The 18,896-nt window shown below is 46.6% G+C and overlaps 1 protein-coding gene across 2 annotated transcripts in view; it reads right to left on the bottom strand.

Moving 5' to 3' along the window:
* Positions 1–18,896, bottom strand: part of ANKRD11 (ankyrin repeat domain 11) — a 111,358-nt gene that overhangs the window by 19,039 nt on the left and 73,423 nt on the right. For both annotated transcript variants that reach the window (XM_026719746.2, XM_026719744.2), the window contains 2 exons: positions 14,966–15,110; positions 9,582–9,720 (listed from right to left, as the gene is read on the bottom strand). In XM_026719746.2, the coding sequence (XP_026575531.1) occupies positions 9,582–9,720; positions 14,966–15,052 (226 nt within the window). In that variant the 5' untranslated portion in view covers positions 15,053–15,110. The remainder of the gene's footprint in view (positions 1–9,581; positions 9,721–14,965; positions 15,111–18,896) is intronic.

An 18,896-nucleotide genomic window follows, 5' to 3' on the forward strand; every position in this document is an offset into this window, starting at 1 on the left:
CCAATTCCTCTGGGCCGCCTGACCAAGGCGGCCTCTGCTTCACCTTCTGCAGCGTGAATGAAGCCCCCCCTCCCCCCCAAAAAAAGCCATTCGCCCAGGCAGTTCTCCGCTTCCCTGGTCCATCTTTTGTCCTGCCTGCCCTAAAGGGGCCGGCATGGTGGGGCCAAAGTAGGATCCCCGGAGCAGAGGTGGCCTTCAGCCGGTTCTGGCCGGTTCTGGGGAGTCGGTAGCGGAAATTTTGAGTTGTTCAGAGAACCGGCCAATCCCGCCTCTGACTGGACAGCCTCCTTCCCCTGCCACGCCCACCAAGCCACGCCCACAGAACAGGTAGCCCCCCCAATTGAATCCCACCCCTGCAGCAGAGCCGCCCACCCTTCGGCCGGCCTTCCCTGAACAATCCCAGGCAGGAACCAACCGCCTTAGAATCAGGGAGGCGGGCAACGTGCTCCCCCTCCCCCTCCAGTTGCTCTTCCCTCTCTGGCCTGAAGGCGACACCCAGGCAGAGAGCTGGACCTGTGAAACTTGCTCTCCCGACAGCACCGAGGCTTAGGAAGCCGCTCCTTTAGAAAAGGAAAACGACACGCCAGGTCCAGGCAAAAGAGGGCCTTGAAGCCAGGTACCTTAGATGCTTCCCACGAAGTCAAATTAAACTTTTAAGACGGAAGAGGCCTCTCCGGTGTTTGTAAATGCAGTAGGAGAGATTCGAAGGTACCTTCTGACTGGCCCCAAATATTCTCTCTTGCGTTCCATGGGAAGTAAATCACAGGCCCAAAGCAAGGAGGCCTCATGGCAGAGAGCAAGTCAAGGCAGGAAGGAAGAGCTGTGCCAAGGAAAGGGGAGCCAGCCCTCGATTTCTCTAGTAGTGCAGAAGAGTTGAAAACAACCCAGTGCCTGACGGCTTACAAAAGAGCAAAGGGCGACATGAGAAATGCCGGCGGCTGATCTCCCAAATCCGCTTTCCTGGGGGCACGCAGAAAGATTCCCCCCTCGGTCCCACCGTGAGGCTTTCATTTTCAGAAAAACCAATTTCCAGATACGGAGCCAAGCCAAGATCCATAAAAAGAAACCAGAATGGAACACAGAATGAGGGAGGAAGGAGGAGGAAGGACACAACGGGCAGAGTGGCTCTTTTGCCAGGGACCCTGGCGCACCCCAAAATGCCAAACGCTGGGAAACGTCCGTGCGGATATAGGGAGGTGGGCTTCACTCCAACGGAGCCCGGGCCCGAAGGAGGAATCTGACACTGCAGGTTGTTCTAGGCCGCTGTGGATCCTGCACGGGGCCTGGAAGGGGCCAGGAGAGAGACCTGAGCGTTTGCTGAAGGAGGCGGCCATATCCATCGAGAGTATGCAAAACACCCAGATTTAGAGTGGGAGGAAATGCAGCAAGAACTTTAGCACAAAGCAGCAGAGAAAGCAGGAAGAGGGCCAGTCGAAGGCCAAGGAAGGGAGGGAGGGAGGGAAGGAGGGCGGGGAAAACAGGAGCACCACCGGTATCAAGGCAGCAGAATACACTAAATCCAGGGAGGGGCCCGGAGCGAGGGCCCAAAACGCACCGAAACAGGGCAGCCTGGAAGCAGGTAGGTTATGTGTGTGGGTGTGTGTGTGTGTGGGGGGGGAATAAGACAATGTAGCAAATCCTAATGCAAACTATAACGAACACACACCAACATTCCCATCCCATAATAAATAGACTGCATTCTTTGCACAGGCAGACTACAAAAGGGGACATTATTTAAACACGGAGCCTGGAGCTCCTGGGCCGTTCGGTTGAAGGCCCAGAGAAAAAGGGAGCCCAGCTCCAGGGCTTCTCAAAGATTTCTCAGCCGGACAGTTTTCCTAGGGTTCTCAATCTCGTTCTCTAAAAGGCTCTTCAAATGTTTTGTCTCAAGAAAACTGAACCAGCAGCTTTATAGACATAAGCAGCAATAATTTCAAGGGCGTTCGAGCATCGACAACTAGAGGCAATGATGGACACAGAGGGTGCCCGATGGAGGTAGAAGGGGCTGGCCAAGTATCGCTCTGATCCTGCAGCCGAAAAAATACTTCTGTGGGATAGGAAACTACACCAGGAACCTGGTCTCATCCGCCAACAACAGCGTGGGCCAACGAGGGTCCTATTTTGCGGAGACAAAAACATTCCCTGAAGAAACGTTGCCTGAAACTATTCTGAATGCTTGGATACGCTTTTCAAAACCTGCATTATTTGTTGTCATGGCTGAAATAAAAGCAGAAACGTGGCCATTCAACGGCTTTGTGGAATGTTTCTATCCCTGCTCAGGTTCCTACAAATTCAACTCGTTGCCCGGAAATCTGAGATATTTTTTTTTTAGGCCTTCTGTTGCCCATTAGGAAATAAAAACAAAAAAAGCATTTCTGATCCCTTTCCAAAAGTGAGAAGTTGAGAAATATTCAACATTCTTACAAGGGTAACTATTAACAAGGAGGCGGCCATGGTAATGACAGAATAACCACCACCACCACCACCCCGGAGGAAGCCCCCCGATTCTGGTGAGCCGGCAGCTTTTCCCTCCCGCAGCCAGCTTCTCAGGGCCCCCATGCCAAGGGAGGGCAGGATGTGTTGGGCCCTGGTGCCTGTGGGTGATGGAGTAAGTACCCAGTTGGCATCACGGAGGGGAGCCTAGAAAAGGGCCGTCTCAAATATTCCATCAATTCTCTCCAGTTGCTAGTTAAGAGCCACCTTTTAACTTCCGGTTCCTTTCCCTTTTTTGTAAAGCCCAGCACAGTGAAGGGAAAAGGGCTGGGCAGGACAGTCCCACCTGAGTCAATGATTACCGCGTGGGCGACATGGAAGTCGGCAACGGAAAACACGCGTGAGACTCCAGCACACCCAAACGTTTCTCCACCAGCCAGCAACCTGCTTCTCATGATTCTCCGCACCATTAACCAGCCGGTGACTAATAAAACTTCTTCCCAAAGAAGCCAGTTCAGCCTATTATCCACGAGCCAAAGATGCTGACAGAACTTATAGAGCCACCTATCTTGTGTAGGGATTCTAGGCCACTCACGGCTCTCAGTAAAACCCCCAGACGGAAACAAAAACACCCTTCCCCTTCAGGTGCCAGGCTGAACCCCTTTGGTGGTGGTGGTGGTGATGGTGGCAATGGTGGTCAAAGGGGATGCGAAACCCTCTCATTCCTCAAGCACTGCAAACTCCCTCATCAGCATCAGTGCAGTGCAGGTAGCGATCAGCACAGAGGATGCCAAGTCAGGCTCAGGTGAGAAACCAAGTGGTCCCCTCCAATGTGGCCTTCTTCCTCCTCCAAAGCGCTCTTTTGAAACCAGAGAGGGCAACGCTTCAATTAAGGGGCATATTGTTGCCTGGGTATCGTAGCTTTACACCTGAGGGTGCTGGGTGGTAGACGTGACCTCACTTTCGGCGGAGCAGCTCAGGAGAGGCAGGGCATAAAAATATTGTCGTCAGCTTTGATGATCTTTTTATGAGCTTGTGTGGCCTGGAAGAAATTAGCTCCCGTGCACTTAATTATTCTTCATTATTATTCCATTCATAGCCTATCGTTCCACACAGAAGGCACGCAAGTTCCTCTTGCAACTAGACAGAGTATCTTTCCATGCATGATGTACCAGTGTGAATATCTGACAATCTTTCCTTCAGGTTTCTGCTCCTAAAACATTGGCGTCTATTTTAAAACCTGTCGCAGGGAACGAATGTTCTAGATGGCATATATCTGCCTTCTGTCTCATCAGAATTTCTGGGGAAGCTCTCCAATAGTCACATAGACTCCTTGCCTTTGGAGGTAAGAAACCAAGCACACACAAACTCTCTAACTGTAAAAGTAAGTGCAATCATGGATGCGTCTAAGGCTTCTAATCCAGGAGAGGCATTTAAATATTCTTTGAAAGGCCCAAGAAATGCATGATGTATATACTTATTCCCCCCCCCCTTTTTTGTGATGCTCCCTTCGGGGGAATAGACCGGGGCCAAACTGGAGCAAGAATTCCTGGCTTCCGCCTTCCGAGCACAATCGCCAAGCCTGTTTCACTTCCGATCATGCTTGCTAGCCCAAGACTGAAAGAAGCAAGACTCTCTCTCTCCCCATCTGGAGTTGGAAGCTTCGTTCTCTGCCACTCTCAAATTCTGTAGTGTGAAATTCCATTTTGCATTCAAACTCCCTCTTTGTAAGAGAATCAGCTCCAGCTTTGCACAGCTTTTCCCCAAGGATGCAAAGCCAGGGCTTAAAATGCCTCCTGTGCAGTCTGAAGCTGCCTCACAGGGTGGGAGGCTTCCTCCTAGGGACCACCAGAGGAAGGCAGCTCCTTCGTAGTTAGTGAGAATTTAAGCCACTTTTGGGTACAGTGTATAGTAAGTGAGGACCCAAATTCTTGGGGGCAATATGCGGACTCGGTAAACCATTTTGAGAGGGCTGTAAGGCACTATCAAGCAGTATATAAGTCGAAGTGCTATTGCTATATATGTTTTACCTGAATGGTTAGCTATCTAACAGAAGCAAACCATATTTTTAAATATAATTTTTTAAAAGAGAATTTTACACAAGATTAAGAACTTTAAAAGATAGAAAAAAGAAAAATATATAAAAAATGAAATGCAGCAAAAGAGAAAAAGAAAGAAAAGCTATCTAAAAAAGCAACCTCCACTTCTATCTGCAACAAGTATAGACATAGTTACCATCTCCACCCTCCCAAATTACAAACCTTGGTTTAGAAACAAACCGTGTTAAGCCCCTCCCCCCCAACCGGTAGCAGAACTGGCCAGGCACGTCTTGATCACAATGGGGCAACTCACTGCAGGACAATTCAACAATCCAATTTAATTATTTAAAGTAATTTTAAGTTTTGTCGTCCATATTTTATTTTGTCCTCCTTTGGTACCCTTTAATGATTCTATCTTCTGCCATCCTAGCAGTTCGAAAGGAACCATGTCCGTGCACCTTCGGCATTTAGTCCCGCCGGCCACACGACCACGGAGACGTCTCCGGACAGTGCCGGCTCTTCTTTGGTTCTGTAATGGAGATGAGCACCGTCCCCCAGAGCTGGAGACGACTAGCACGAAGGTGCCAGGGGAACCTTTACCTTCATGATTCTATCTGACTATTTCTTCAATATTAGCGTAACTCTTGTCCGGCAGCGAGTTATTCCACGGTGATTTGCCATGGCAAGTTGCCTGCGGTGGGTTAGCGCTGGGGAGTTGTCGTAGACCCTTGTTGGTTCCTCTCCTCCTTTCCCAGAGCTGGGCAGCCTCCGTGATGAAAGCCGTCCCTGCCCATACGGGAAGGACAAGCTTGAGTCCGTTTTCCCCACCTCCCAGCCTGCACGTTCAATTCAGTCCCAGGCACAACTCTGGACCTCTAAAAGCACACACTGAACATTATTCTTGAGTCAGCTATATTGTTCCAGACAACGCCGCTATCTGGCAGCAAGACCTGGCCCCTTTGGCAAATGTTCCGCCTGAAACAGGAGTCCACAGAGAAGCGGCAGAATACGGGCTAAAGGGTAAAGCGGGCGGGGTGGGGGGGCGGGGTGGGAGCAGCTGGGCAGTTTTAAAGAGAGCAGCTTAAGGCCTGGGTGGAATCCGCAGCTGCTGGAAGGACCGTTGAAGAGGAAGGTTAATGATCAACCTCCAGCTAAGAGGGCCACACTCTGTTTGGCCTTCTGAAGGTTTCCTCCTCCAGAGTTTTCCCTCCAGACGGTGATCTTACTTAGGATCACCGACCGTCAGATCTTGAGTTGCGTCTGAGAACAAGGGCTGCACTCCGCTCTGCCCCAAAGCAGCCACGTTCTGCCCTGAGGGGAACGGCCCCAGGCACTCTGCCCCCCCCCCGGAGGGCCCGGTCAAGCAAAGGCAGAGACCCGCCTGGTCTTCCTTTCCTCCTCCACTGAGAGGGTGGCTTGATACGGAAAGAAAGAGGGAAACTCACTAGAAGAAAATAGCCCCGGTGTTTAGTAGCCGAGCTAGGACTGTAGCTCGCGCATTAGCAAATGAAATTCTTCCTGGCTTTTAGCTTTTGCCATTTCTTTCCAGTTTGTCAGGCCATAACCTGCAAAACAGCTTTTTATATTCTTCCGCTGTCATGATCAGCAAACACCGCCCCCCTCCACCGCTTTAGAAAAACAATTGAGAGTAAATCCTTGGTGTAACAGAGCCCAGTTTAGCAAATGTTTTTGCACAGACAACAGTTTTGGCTGGGCGGCTCCTGTTATAACCTCTCCATTCGTTTAGGCAATCTGGCCGGCACTTGCGGCCTTCCTTAAACAATAAACAGTGAAGGAGAAAGGTGTGCAAAGATCAGGTGAGAGGAACCCAGGAGTGGCACCAGCCAGGGAGGCAGACGGGGAGGCTGGGCAGGCCAGAGCTGAACAAGGCAGGGAAGGGGGTGGAAAGGTTGAGCAAGCTGGCCAGGTGCGGGGGAGAAACCCCGAGGGTGATGCTTCCTGCCCCGGCCAGCCCTTCCTTATTTGGGGGGGAAGCAGCGGGAGAAAACAAGGGACCTTGGAGAGCCTTTACGGCTGCACCCCGAATGCTGGTCCTGTCGGAGATTCTTTTGAAGTCCCTACCTCTGATTTCAAATCGGGGGAAAGGGTCCCTCCCCCCTTTAGCAAAGGGTCAAACTGATGCTTCCTCTGTGCAGTTTTCAGACATTCTGGAGAGCAAAAGGACATCATAAAGTTGAGGTGCCTCTGTTTTATCAGTGAAAATGGAGGAGTTTTCATCGTGTTAACTAGATGTAATAATCTTCTCAGCCAGCTTAGGCTGAATTCCTTGGCGCTTCCCATTTTAGGAGAAAGGAAAACCAGCACGTAACTTTTGCTGCTCATCCTACGGACTTGACAGGACAGATTTTGTCCTTCTGAAGCAAAGGTGCAAAACACCAGCAAAACACGTTGCTTCCTCCCCGGCCTTTTTGGAAAGAGCTTTCACACCACAAGCAGAAAGTATTTCTAAGGCGTCTACGAAAGAAGGCCTTTGCGGCTCCACGACTCCAGCTTTTCTCGTTTGTTCATTCATTCACGAAATTTGTAAGTTTTGTTGGATTTGGAGTGCAAAACTTTTCTTGAGGCTTGGGCGAAATGTGGTTTTTGAACTGTGTGTGTGTGTGTGCATGTAAGGAGAAGTGGCGACAAAATAATAGGTAGAGCTTAGATATACTGAAAATAATGAAATGGGATGAATGGGGTCATTTCCAGATTACCGTACCTTCCTTGTTCTGCTGCATTAAAAAATCAAACTGAGTGGAAAAGCTCTGTGAAAGTTGATGGAGCGGATGAGGCCTCAGCTTTAAGAATGCTGAATGGAGGCCCCGTGAGTATTTTAGGGCCAAAGGCCCTTCTTCCCAAAGAGGAGAGGATTCGAGGTGCACTCGTCACCAGTCAGTTACAAACATGTTCATTTTTCTGGGGTTCCCACGGAAGCCAGGCAGGTCTAGCAACCAGTTGAGGCATTAAGAAGCTGATAACAGAGGATGAGGATTTGTCACAGCCCTGTCCCCCCCTTCTGAACCACTGGTTTCCTCGGCCTGTGGACCGACAGGCCAGCCCAGGAAAAGGCACGGCGTCTTGAAGAGAAACCAGCCGTTGCAGAGCGTGAGACCATGTGCTGGGTGTAAAGCACCCTGCCCGCCTGAACCTTTGCACCCCTCTAAAGCCACGGTGACGTTCTCCAGTAGCCTGAAGAGCACCCCTACTTGCGGTGCCTCAGCGTTTCGAAGGCCACCTGCGAGCCTCCCCAAAACGAGAGAGCAAAAAACCAGCAAACCGTAGGACGTGATACGCCTTTACAGGAAGGAAGCCCGCGAGTCAAGCAGAGTTTTCTGGCATCGCCTGGGCAGCCCTCTGACTCAGCCAGAAGCCAAGGAAAGCGGCAGCCCACCAGAGTAGATGCGGAATCTGGGGAAGCTGCATCTGCGGAGGAACGGACCTCCACCTCGCTGCGGAGGCCGCCTCCCCACCCGCTGGCTCTCGGGCTCCAAGGCAGGGCTGCCTCCTCCTGCTGATAAGGCCTCCCCTCCCTTACTGGATTTAGAGCACAAAGAGTACCCATCGTGGACCTGGAAGAGCTCCAGGCCTCCCCTTCGGCTTCAGTACAGGCGGAAGAGCTGCTGGAGGCTGCAGAGGTAAGAGAGTTTCTAAAATATGTTCCCAACCTCTGGTTTCTTGTTTGTTTGTTTCATTCTGTCCTGGATGTAGCAGATATAATCATACGCAGAATAAGCTTGCAGAGAATGGGAGAAAAATAAGCCAGTTGTTCCTAGCTGATTTTGCTGGGAAATGTAAAAGCACAACAACCTAAGAAGTGCAATGCTCAGAGGTCGGGAAAGAGAAGTTCTCTTCCATACCTTCTCACCAGATGCTACTATTGTCTTGAGTTGCATGGGTATTAGAACTATTCGAATTAGAATTATAAAGAACAAAGCAGTCAGCTGAACTAGTGGTTCTACATTTGTGACCCCAAAAAGAGCAGTATCACTCAGACTAAAGTCTAGCAACTGCTCCTGAGCCTGCAAAGCTGTATTTCAGAAGCTATTACGTCGTCATGAAATGTTTAGCCATACAATCATAAACAAGAAAAACAAACAAGAGAAATCCCTACTCCTATTCCCATTTCATACCATTACCTAAAACCACAAGCAGTTTATGATTTGGGTTAATATTTAAGGACCACGGTGTCTCCTGCCAACTAATTACACAATGAAAACAATGCTGATCGTAGCTGGATTCTTAGGCAACATCACAGTAATCCTCTATCCACACTAAACTAGGCACTGGGTTGCTCTCCTAAGGTAGCCAACCTTCTTCTATCAAGCTCCAAGTTTCATATCCATTTGTTCTTTTATTTTACCACAGATACGATTTGCCATTTGCATTGCTTCCTGAACCACTGGGATTTTAAAAAGGCCTTTCCTTCTTAGTACAAGGGGATGTTCTGGTCGTTAAGGACCCAGAGGAAAACTAATACAAAACACCAACCAGTGAAACATTTCAACTCTCACTTTTGGCAGACTTAGAAGCACATTTTGAAAATTTGGGGTGGGGGGTGGGGGGCGGGCTCAGCACTCTGGAAATGCAGAGACAGACAGCTAAATTCCAATCAAGGGGGTGCATTATGGGAAGCCAAGCTGCCACCTGTGGGACACGGTTAGCTACTGAACGGTGCTCAGGGCCAACTGTGGCTTCTCAGCGTATGACAGAATAAAACAGGTGACACTCTACACACTGCACTCATTTCACCGTTTATGTATGAATATTCATCACAAAGGGCTAAAAGGTAGGTGGCAGAAAGATTATGTTTGTAAAATGATAATCTGATGATTATATGTTTATCTCAAAAATGACTAGCTTAATTTTCTGGCACTCCTAAAAAGATACATATTGACAGACCAGAAAAATACCGAAAAAGAGAAGTAAAGTGTTTTATTTGGGAGAGGATTAAAAGGGTTCTGCATCAAGAATAAGTACCTATCAAAATGGGTGCAGATTTGCTATTAAATATGGTTCTTCCGCATCTTTTTTTAGAGACTTGACCTTTGTCCAAAAACACTCCATTTTGAAACCAGTTTTAAATAATATAATATTGTATATTCTTGCCTGTATCTGAATCTTTTTGATCTCCATTTGTTCCAACAGTGAAAGGTAATTTCCGTTTTGTAGCTCTCTCCTTCACTTCTTTGCCACCATCACTCCGGTCCAATTTTGGAGTCTTGGTTAGAGAAACTTTATCTTTATCCTAGAAAAGAGACAGGAAAATTAGGATTTTCACAAAAGCCCTCTTGCTGCAAAAATGTTCACCAAAAAAATGTACGCTTCTCTGCACATTCCCCAAGTTCATGGCAGCTGCAAGGTGGCTGTCAAACCTCTGACTTCAAGGTGCTCCTCGGTGGTACTTTTTTTACCCCTTGCAAAATGGCCTCAGAATGCTGGCGACTGGGCCAGGCTGGCGTGGTCAACCACGGGAGGAAGCAAGGGGCTGATCCGCCTCCTCCTTTGGCAAAGATCGTCTGCATGGACTGCGCCTTGCACTGCTCCACCCCTCCCCTCTTCCTGGTGGAGGGAGTCTCCCCACCTGCCCAATGCGGCTCACAAGTTTCTCTGGGCTGCTCTTTTGCCACCTCAGAGGGGGGGCCTTTGGAGGGCAGGGCAGGGCAGGGCCCCAGTGCTGCCCGTAGACCCCCTGCAGTTCTGCCCCCCAGGGCTGTCGGGAGAGCTGCACAGGCCCCTCTCTGGGGTCCAAGAAAGAGTAGAAAGGTGCGTTGGGAACCCACGGCACAAGCAGAGGGACTCCCCCCCTCCACTGGCCAAGCAAGGAAGTCTCTGTAGGCATCAAGATCCATCACAACCGATGGATGAGAAGGGAGGGAAGCCAATGCAGGGACTCTGTGCAGGTGATCTAATGGTTACCTTTCAAATGGCACCTATGCCTGCACAAGAGCCCATTGGTGCATGTCTAAAGTAACAATAGAGAAAGAGGATATGTTTTTTAAAAAAAGCTTTGCATGTATGCTGAGGTTTGCACATGCACAACTGCCCAGCGCCACCTGTACTGATTCTCTATGGCTTTAAGGTGGGATGTTGGAGGCTGCTTGGCTGCCCTGTTCCTTGCTGCGGATGGGGGATGTTTTGAAAACTGTCCGATTATTAGGTGCACTTACTAAATGTCTTCTGTATCGACGCTTGTGTTCAGCAGTGTAACTACTGGCCAACTATTCCAACTACATTTCACACAAATTCAAAGTAAACACTAGGTTCTAAGTAGTTATACGAAAAACAGAAATAGCTGAAGTTGACCGTTTGCCCTGGGCCTTCAGGCTTTTTAGCTGGGTGCTTGCAGAGATGAAGTGGGCTTGAACAGGGATTGCTTTTAAATTTGCTTTGTTTTATTTAAAGCCATGTTTTCTCAAAGCAGCTTACAACAAACTACATTCAGAGGAATTTTTAAAACAAAAATATTCATACACTATCACTAAAATGCATAATACCGGGGGGCGGGGGGGGGGAAGCCATAATAAAACAAAACTATTTTAAAAAGAAGCATTTTTTTAAAAAAAATCAAGGGCCTTATTAAAATATCTGGGGAAATGAACCACTTCTGCCTCATGCAGCAAAGGCAGAACTCCTCGGGAGAGCTAGCGGGCTTGCAGGCTACCTCCAAGCTCTCTGATCCAGAGAGAATCTGCACGGCCCCCTGCCAGGGTCCACCCAAAGGCTCCCCCCCCGCCCCCCCCCCGATGAAATCCCATCAACATTAGTAGCAATGGAACAAAGGTAAAGGATTACATTTTTCCAACAACAGTATGCACCAATTTTTGCATCATGGGAAGTGCAATTAGAAATATGTTCATTATCCAGGGTTAAAATCAGCACATTCCATTGCAGAGAACAGGTTGAACTAAGCCCATTAAAAAATGCTTGTGTTTTTTTTTAAAAAAATCCTGATTTATTGACTCGCTCTGGATTGCAAGCAGGTTGGTATTTTAGAAGGCCTTAAAAAGAGTTTCCAAACCTCATTAGGTTAGAGACATCTTGCTATAATGAACTAGGTATCTAGATCAGTTACCTGGAAGTGGTTTTTTTTTTTTAAAAAAAAGAAAACTTGTGGCTCAAACACTTAAGTCAACAGCTTCAGAAACACATTAAGAGATAAACCCTACGATACAAAATGTTTCTGAAGCGGAGTGCCCAACCATTAGTTATCTTCAGGAACTATTCACTACTTAATATTTTCTAAACGCGTTTAAGAGTTTCCTGACTGTTAGATGACCCAATCAGCAGCTGGTTTGAAAATATTTCTACACTGCCTTAGAACAGAGACTGATATGTCATTGAGGCTCAGATGATATGTAAGGATGGGCATATATATCTCAAAAAAAGCAGCAGTCTCCGTTAAATACCTGAACCCACGATTTCATAAATTAATAACGCATCTAAAAAGCTCCAGGCTAAGAATCACAGAGTGACAGCCAACAAGAACAATTATGCTAAATTGTCCTAAATAACTTGCCTCCAGAAGTTGTGAATTCTCCTACAGGGGAAATGTTTAACAAGAGACTGGGCAACCCTTTGTCTGAAATGGTAGAGGGTTTCCCGCCTGAGCAAGGGGTCAGACTAGAAGACCTCTAAGGACCTGCTATTCTGTCCTGTCCTGCCATGACTACTCTACTCCTATTCCTATTCTCATATCCAAAATTACAATTTCCAGAACAGAATATAACTTTATTACGATCTTAGACCAGCAATAGACACCAATCCCTATTTGCAATATATATAAAAAAGTACTGACACGTTATAATACATTAAGAGTGGATAAAAACATCCCATGTTCTCAAACGGTTAGGGGCACTGCCTAGTTTGTATGAGTGGAGAGCCAATAAGTATGTGTGTAAATATCATTTTCCAAAGATTGTTCTATCTCCAAAAAGTGGCACACACTGACAGCTATAATTCTCTCACCAATTTTTTTCCTTGTAGACATTGCAGCAACACAGAATTTTGCCACTGCATGCGTAATAGCCAGGTTTGAGTCCCGGAGGAGAAAGCCTACATAAGAATTGTCTGCCCTCCCTGGCAATCTCTCTCGTAAGGGGAGAATATACAATGACTTATAAACTCTGTATAACTCACAGTACTCAATTCCCATATTGCTCTTGTTTAAAAACAGCCTTCAGTGAATGAAAATTCCTCATGCTCTCAATATCTTGGGAAACAAATTACACAGACTCCTTTCTGAGATCAAAATTACTCATCCCAGCTTCTATTTTCTCCACTTAATGAAACTATAATTTTTGGAAGCAACTTCAAACTGGTGAGCAGTTTGCCAGGGTATCCTTTTGAAATAAATATTATTAAAAGGATACCCTGGCAAAGTATTATGTACATTTCAATAATGGATGTGGTAACATCCACTAATTTAGCAGGCTTTGAACAGAGATTAAATAATTCATGGAAAAAGTAGGGAGATCTATTAAGAAAAAATAATTCTGTATGGGTAAACTAAACCTCATGTTAGAGGAAGTCTCATCCCCACAATTAATTAATTTAATAAATGTATATACTGCCCGTCCCATATATAACTTTGGGTGGCTAACAATTAAAAGCAAAATAAAAACAGAATAAAACAAGCTACAATTTGAAAAAAACAATATCAATAGTGAAGACTCATATGTCTACTTTTAGGCAGCATTGAGATGTTTGACACACACACACACACACAGCAAAAAAGGGCACAGCTTACACAAAACACCTATGTCACCATTTTGATGAATTATTCATTCTGCAGACACCTTAGGGGTAGGATTAAACAGATCACATAATCACCCCAACCACGATGGCAAATAATCTAGTCTGGCTCTTTTGGATTTCAACCATATAAGGTTTTATTTTATATCTGAAGAAACAGATGCACAGTCATTGACCAAAACTTTGCAGAACGAGACAAAGAAAGCCTAAATTCCAGTTTTGCTCCAAGGAGAACAGTTCCACCAAAATAATTCTGACTGCCATTTACAATTATCGGAGGGAGGGAGGGAGGCTCTTTTACTTTACTATGGAACTACAACCCCCAGCATCCCTTACAGCTAATCACGTTGTGGATGTGATGATGATGAAAATGGAAGTTGGAATAGGGCCAAAACGTTTCCATCCCATAATAAAGTCCTATGGCCTTTCTGAGACTGAGAACTAGCAATATCTCCACCCCTCTTAACTCATATTACAAAGAAAGATTTCAGTTTTGAGATTTAACAAGCAGATGGAAAACAGCAGCGGTGAGAAACTGTGCAGAGATTCTCCTGCTAGCTTGTTTATCAAAGCCTAGGTGATACATACGTTAAATTCTGTGAAACGAAATTCACACAATCCGGCAAGTTTTTGCTACAATGACAACCGCTCCCAATTGGGTGGCTGTGGCATGCTACGGAGGAAAGGCCAGATACCCTGGGGGGCACCGATGGGTTTTCATCCATAACGGACACCCTCTTTTTTTCTCCCTCGCTGGCTCGGAGGGGAAGCCATGCTTTTTCTTCCCCAGTGGCTCAGCCCACCAGGCCCTTTGAATTTCAACGCCGGTCTCGCCTGGTCTCTGGCCAAGGCTTGGAACGGGATTCCCCGCCCTGTGCATTCCCCGGGTCCCTCCCAAGCGAGCGGAGTCAGCCACACAGACCGAAGCCTTCGGGGAGCGTTGACAAACACAAGACCAATGAAAAGCCGCGCTCGCTCCAGGCGTGCAGGCACAGCAGTCCCTCGAAGAGGCGGAAGGGGCCTCGTGACCAAGTGCCTTTCCCCTCAGTCATGGGTCCGGCACACAGCAGTGCAGATAACGAGAAAGCAGAGACGGGCTGGAGCCCCTCCTCCCTGCAGCCAATTCACCAGCTTTGCTTGGCCCTTGGTGAACACAGCGGGCGCTCTTTTGCACAGGTGGAGAGCAGGAAAGGTAAGCAAGCGTGGAAGATCTGCTCTTGCTAAGTCCTGTCACGCCCCCCCCCCAGCTACGGAACAAGGGGAAGCAGCGGAAATCGCATTCTGGAGGTTACATTCCCAGCATTCCTAAAAAATGCAAGTCACACCTGCCTCCTTCCAGGCACTTCACTGCACTGGTGGAAAGAAAAACAGAGGTTTGCATGAAGACCGCAGCAACACCCATTTTATCACTAAGTGATGCGGTCAGAAAGAACGACTGTGTTGCTTAGCAACAGCAATCTCTGCAATCCCGGTTGCTGTCATTAACCGAATCCTGTGGCCATCAAGCGAAGCAATTTCCTGCTGGCTTCCCACAATCAAATCTGGTGGAGAAGCTGGCAGGAACTGCAAGACCCAGGTGGCTCACCAGGTAAGTGGCTGCTGCCAGGCGGAGAAGGTGCAGAGTGTGTGTGTGTGTGTGTGTGTGTGTGTGTGTGTGTGTGTGTGTGTGTGTAGCGGGTGAAAAAGGTCCTCCCAACAAAATGCACCCAAGTACTGAAAAGATGAAAAAGACACGTTACCTTTTTCCCCGTTTGTTTCTCCACCATGTTGTTGCTGAGAGAGAAATCGTCGGATTGTGGTGTTTTAGAACACCCACCCTTGGGCATCGTTCTGCCTTCCTTACTTGTCCTTCATTTATGCTGCCGTCGCTTCATCATCAACTGTCTGAAAGAAGGAGACACACAGGTGAGCCGGGGCCTAGTAGAAAAGGGCGGGGAGGGGGTGACCCGGGCTGAGCCTCTCTGGACCCGGACAGGCTGAGAGCCAGGATGGGAACCGCCTTGGACCCTGGCATTAGGACTCCATCTTTCCGGTTCACCTGCAGAGGAACGCAGACAGCCCGGCCAAGGCCACCCGAGGGGCAAATCTGTGCATGGGGAAAATGGCTCCAAAGGACAATTTTTTCTGCATTCCTTAGAGGGATAATCTTTTTTTTTTAAAATCTGCATACATGTACATGCAAACGTTGCACATACTTTTCCATCAAACCGTAATTCCTTGTTCATATGTCTGATTCAATTCAATTGCATTCTCCTGTTGTTCATGGGAGTATCACATAAAGCAATTTACAGCAAGTGGTAAACTGCCAAATTTGCTGCTGATACCAAACCATTCTAGAAGGAAGCAAAGATGGGAAACTATAAAGACGTTTTTCACACAACTGAGAAAACGTCTTGCCCAAGTCACTCAGGGTTACCTTTATATATGTGTGTGTGTGTGAAGCACAATGCACAAACACAACAACAAAGCTTTGTTACCCATGTTGTGAGTTGCTTGGTTACAAGATTAAAAAAACAACTGAACTCTGCAGCACAACAGTAATAGCAACAGTAGTACTACTACTAGTAGTAAACATTGTAACGTATCTCCAACAGACTTTACAGTCACTATAGAATTCGATCACGTGGGTGTGGAAAGGTTTTGTTTTAACCTAAGAAGGCAGAGCAGCGAACAAGGTTTCCCTCGCTATCTACTACATAGAGAGAGTTGTCACATCCCATAATTTGGCCACACATCTGCAGCAAGCTTCCCAATCCAACTGAAAGAAGCTGTTCAAGAGCAGGATGGGTTGGGGGAAAGAGGTGACTAAAAAAAAATGTCATTCTTTTCTCTAAGGAATCTTGATTTTTTTACAGCCTGGATCCCGGGGAAAGAAAAAGGAGACAGGCATCCCAGGCTCTTTACAGCAAGAGCCCCATGGAAAACACAGCAGCTTTCTCAACGCTTTGATGCTCTAGGCCCAGTGACTGAGCACAAAATAAGTCACACAATAAGGGTTCGAGGAAAAAAAAATCCTAGATCCATATCTTAGAAACGATGACACGTTAAGTTATAATTACCATAATTTTCTTCTATTTCACCGAATTGTGACAGTAAGGTGTTCTATAACATAATGAAAGCAGCTGAAATTTCATTTACAGCATGGGTGAGTGACACATTCACTTGCAAGGCAAGTTATCTGAATTCCTTTTATTCAGCCAGATATCTGGCCTGCTCTATTTACAGGTTCCTGACCTTTTCTAGCATTTAGAGCTCTGAGTTGCAAGTATCTTGGACTCTAAAGCCAACACTAAAATATTAAGTAGATAAATCCCCAATAATCCTTTGTTTCCAATATCAGCCTTGAAAGCCATTTGTCAGTTGAAGAGACAAGGTATATTCTTTTAAAATAAAATCCAGCCAACAATAGGCTCCGACCAAAAGAAAGTTTAACACTGATGCCAGAAAATATGCACAAGAGCATTGTTCTTCCTGTATGCAGGTGTCAAACAGACCCCTTCTTTTTTGGACTGGTGAGTCCTTTGACCTGTGAACCATAAATACTGATACCATATAAATAAGGAAGGTTTCAGGAAAGCAAATGGTATTCGGCTCAAAAGTTGTTGACAAGACTCAAAAGCGGAAATGGACGAGATCAAAGCAGCTCATAAACTATTCTATAGTTGCTACTAACAACCAACACATCTTTAGGGAAAGTCTTCCAACCCCATTTGTACTAGGGAAGGAGGTATAATGGTTCGGGCTGCTCAGTTTCTTAACACACCCAGTATATTTGGGTTCTCGGTCAACAACAGCAGCATCACATGCATGAAAAACACACTCAGGTCACAGGCACACTCCTTATGTACTTTTTAAATGAATGCATTAATAACCAAGGAGACCCATGCATCCTATCCTGCTAAAGAACCAAAATCTAGCCCGTACACCCCTCACCCATATAAAAGAGCACTGCATTTCCCCAATTTTGCTCACCATTGTCTCGGTCAAATTTCTTCTAATCACCTTCCTTATACTGCCCTATTTTTCCTTTCATTTATTAACTGATACCGTCTCTCATTTATGTCTCTCACAAGGCAAGGGCCAGGCTTCCATAGGTGATGATCATCTTCAACTCTCTATTAAAGTTGGCTGCTCATTGTGGCTATCATACAATCCTTTTTAGGAAGCTAGAGAAGTAGACCACACTGACAGATTGACTGCGTCAATGGGGCAAATGCAATAGTCCCTGTTAGCAATGAGGGCAGGACTTGCCAATTGGGGCACAACTTGGCTAGTATGCCACCAGTGCAACCAAAATCCGTCAAAGGGGAGCATTTCTAGATTAGAGGCAACCTTGCAAGTCAAAATGCTTATATCCCACTAAATAGACATACCTGCCCTATAGAACTCCACTCAGGCTATGCTCCTCCTCATTTAGTACCCATGATCCCCTTAGGCAACTCTTAGTGGTTAGTTATGGGTTCAACTACTCCTGCATAGGAAAAAGGTGAGGTATCTTTTCTTCTTTTCAAAATGCTCCTTTTTCAAACATAAGCCTCCGTTCAAACATCTTCAGATCCTAAAGCTTCAACCAAGCTCCCTTTCCTCAGAAATTGCTTTAAAATCTCATAGACTATTGTTTCATGTGGACTTCAACTCCCAGAATTCCCCAGCCAGCAAAGATGGGAGTTGAAGTCCACACGTGTTCCAGGTGTCAGGGTTGAGAAACACTGCCACAGATCACTCAAAATTTACAGTCAATTGTCGAACTGGGGGGAAAGTTAGATCGGGGCTCCCAATAAGCCCGGGGACTGTATTGCGTCATCATCTCCATCCTCATTTCGTGAGGGCTGACACACACACGGAGCCGGGGCCCGAGAAATAACCAAGCTAGCAGTCCCTTATTCAGACAGAGCTGCTGTGTGACATCAGCAGGCGTCCTCATTTCCTTTAGCCAAGCACTTAAAGTAAGATAAAGAACAGCCTGTGGGAAATGGGAGCCAGGACATTCAATCCTTTCTGAATATATTCACTGACAGCCACCTCCAAATGGATATTCCAGTTCAAAATGAATCCACGAAGGGCATTTGGTTCAATTATGCTCAGGGGGGCGAGTGGGAAATTGCTTGCTTGTTCTGGAGAGCAAGGGAGCCATTTGTAGACGGGATGTGTACCTATTTTACAGGGAGGTTGAAAACCTGGTTTTCTGAGAGCGAGCCAGACGGATGCCAGATTAATTCCAAACCCCTTCTGTTCATGTAGCTGACTCATTACACTTGGAAAGCTGGCTGCCTCTTCGTGTAAACAGAGCACTGGCCTATTTAGCAGCTTGGAGGGAGTATTACATTTGCACAACAATTACCAGCAATGCCTGAAATCTCCATTTTGTTTTACAGCACATTGTTAAGGAGTCTGAGATGGGGAAAAGAGAAGAGTTACAGTTACACACTTTGAACCAGCCTTTCCACCGGTGGTGGGGGTGGGGGGGGAGGGGTGGGAGAGAATTGCCTCTGTTCTATTTTTTTTTTTTTAAATCTTATCTTCCCTGGAAAAAAATGGTCAGCTATAGTTTCTGACCAATCAACTTTCCTGAACTAAGAGTCTGCTTCCTATGCAGAATATTATTTAGAAAACTAGACAGCTCAACTAAAGCCTGTCCAAGCAATTTTGTCTTTATGGACACCTAAATAG

Source organism: Pseudonaja textilis, chromosome 11, assembly GCF_049901715.1.
Source record: "Pseudonaja textilis isolate UNSWEBS1 chromosome 11, rPseTex1.2, whole genome shotgun sequence".
NCBI lineage: Eukaryota > Metazoa > Chordata > Lepidosauria > Squamata > Elapidae > Pseudonaja > Pseudonaja textilis.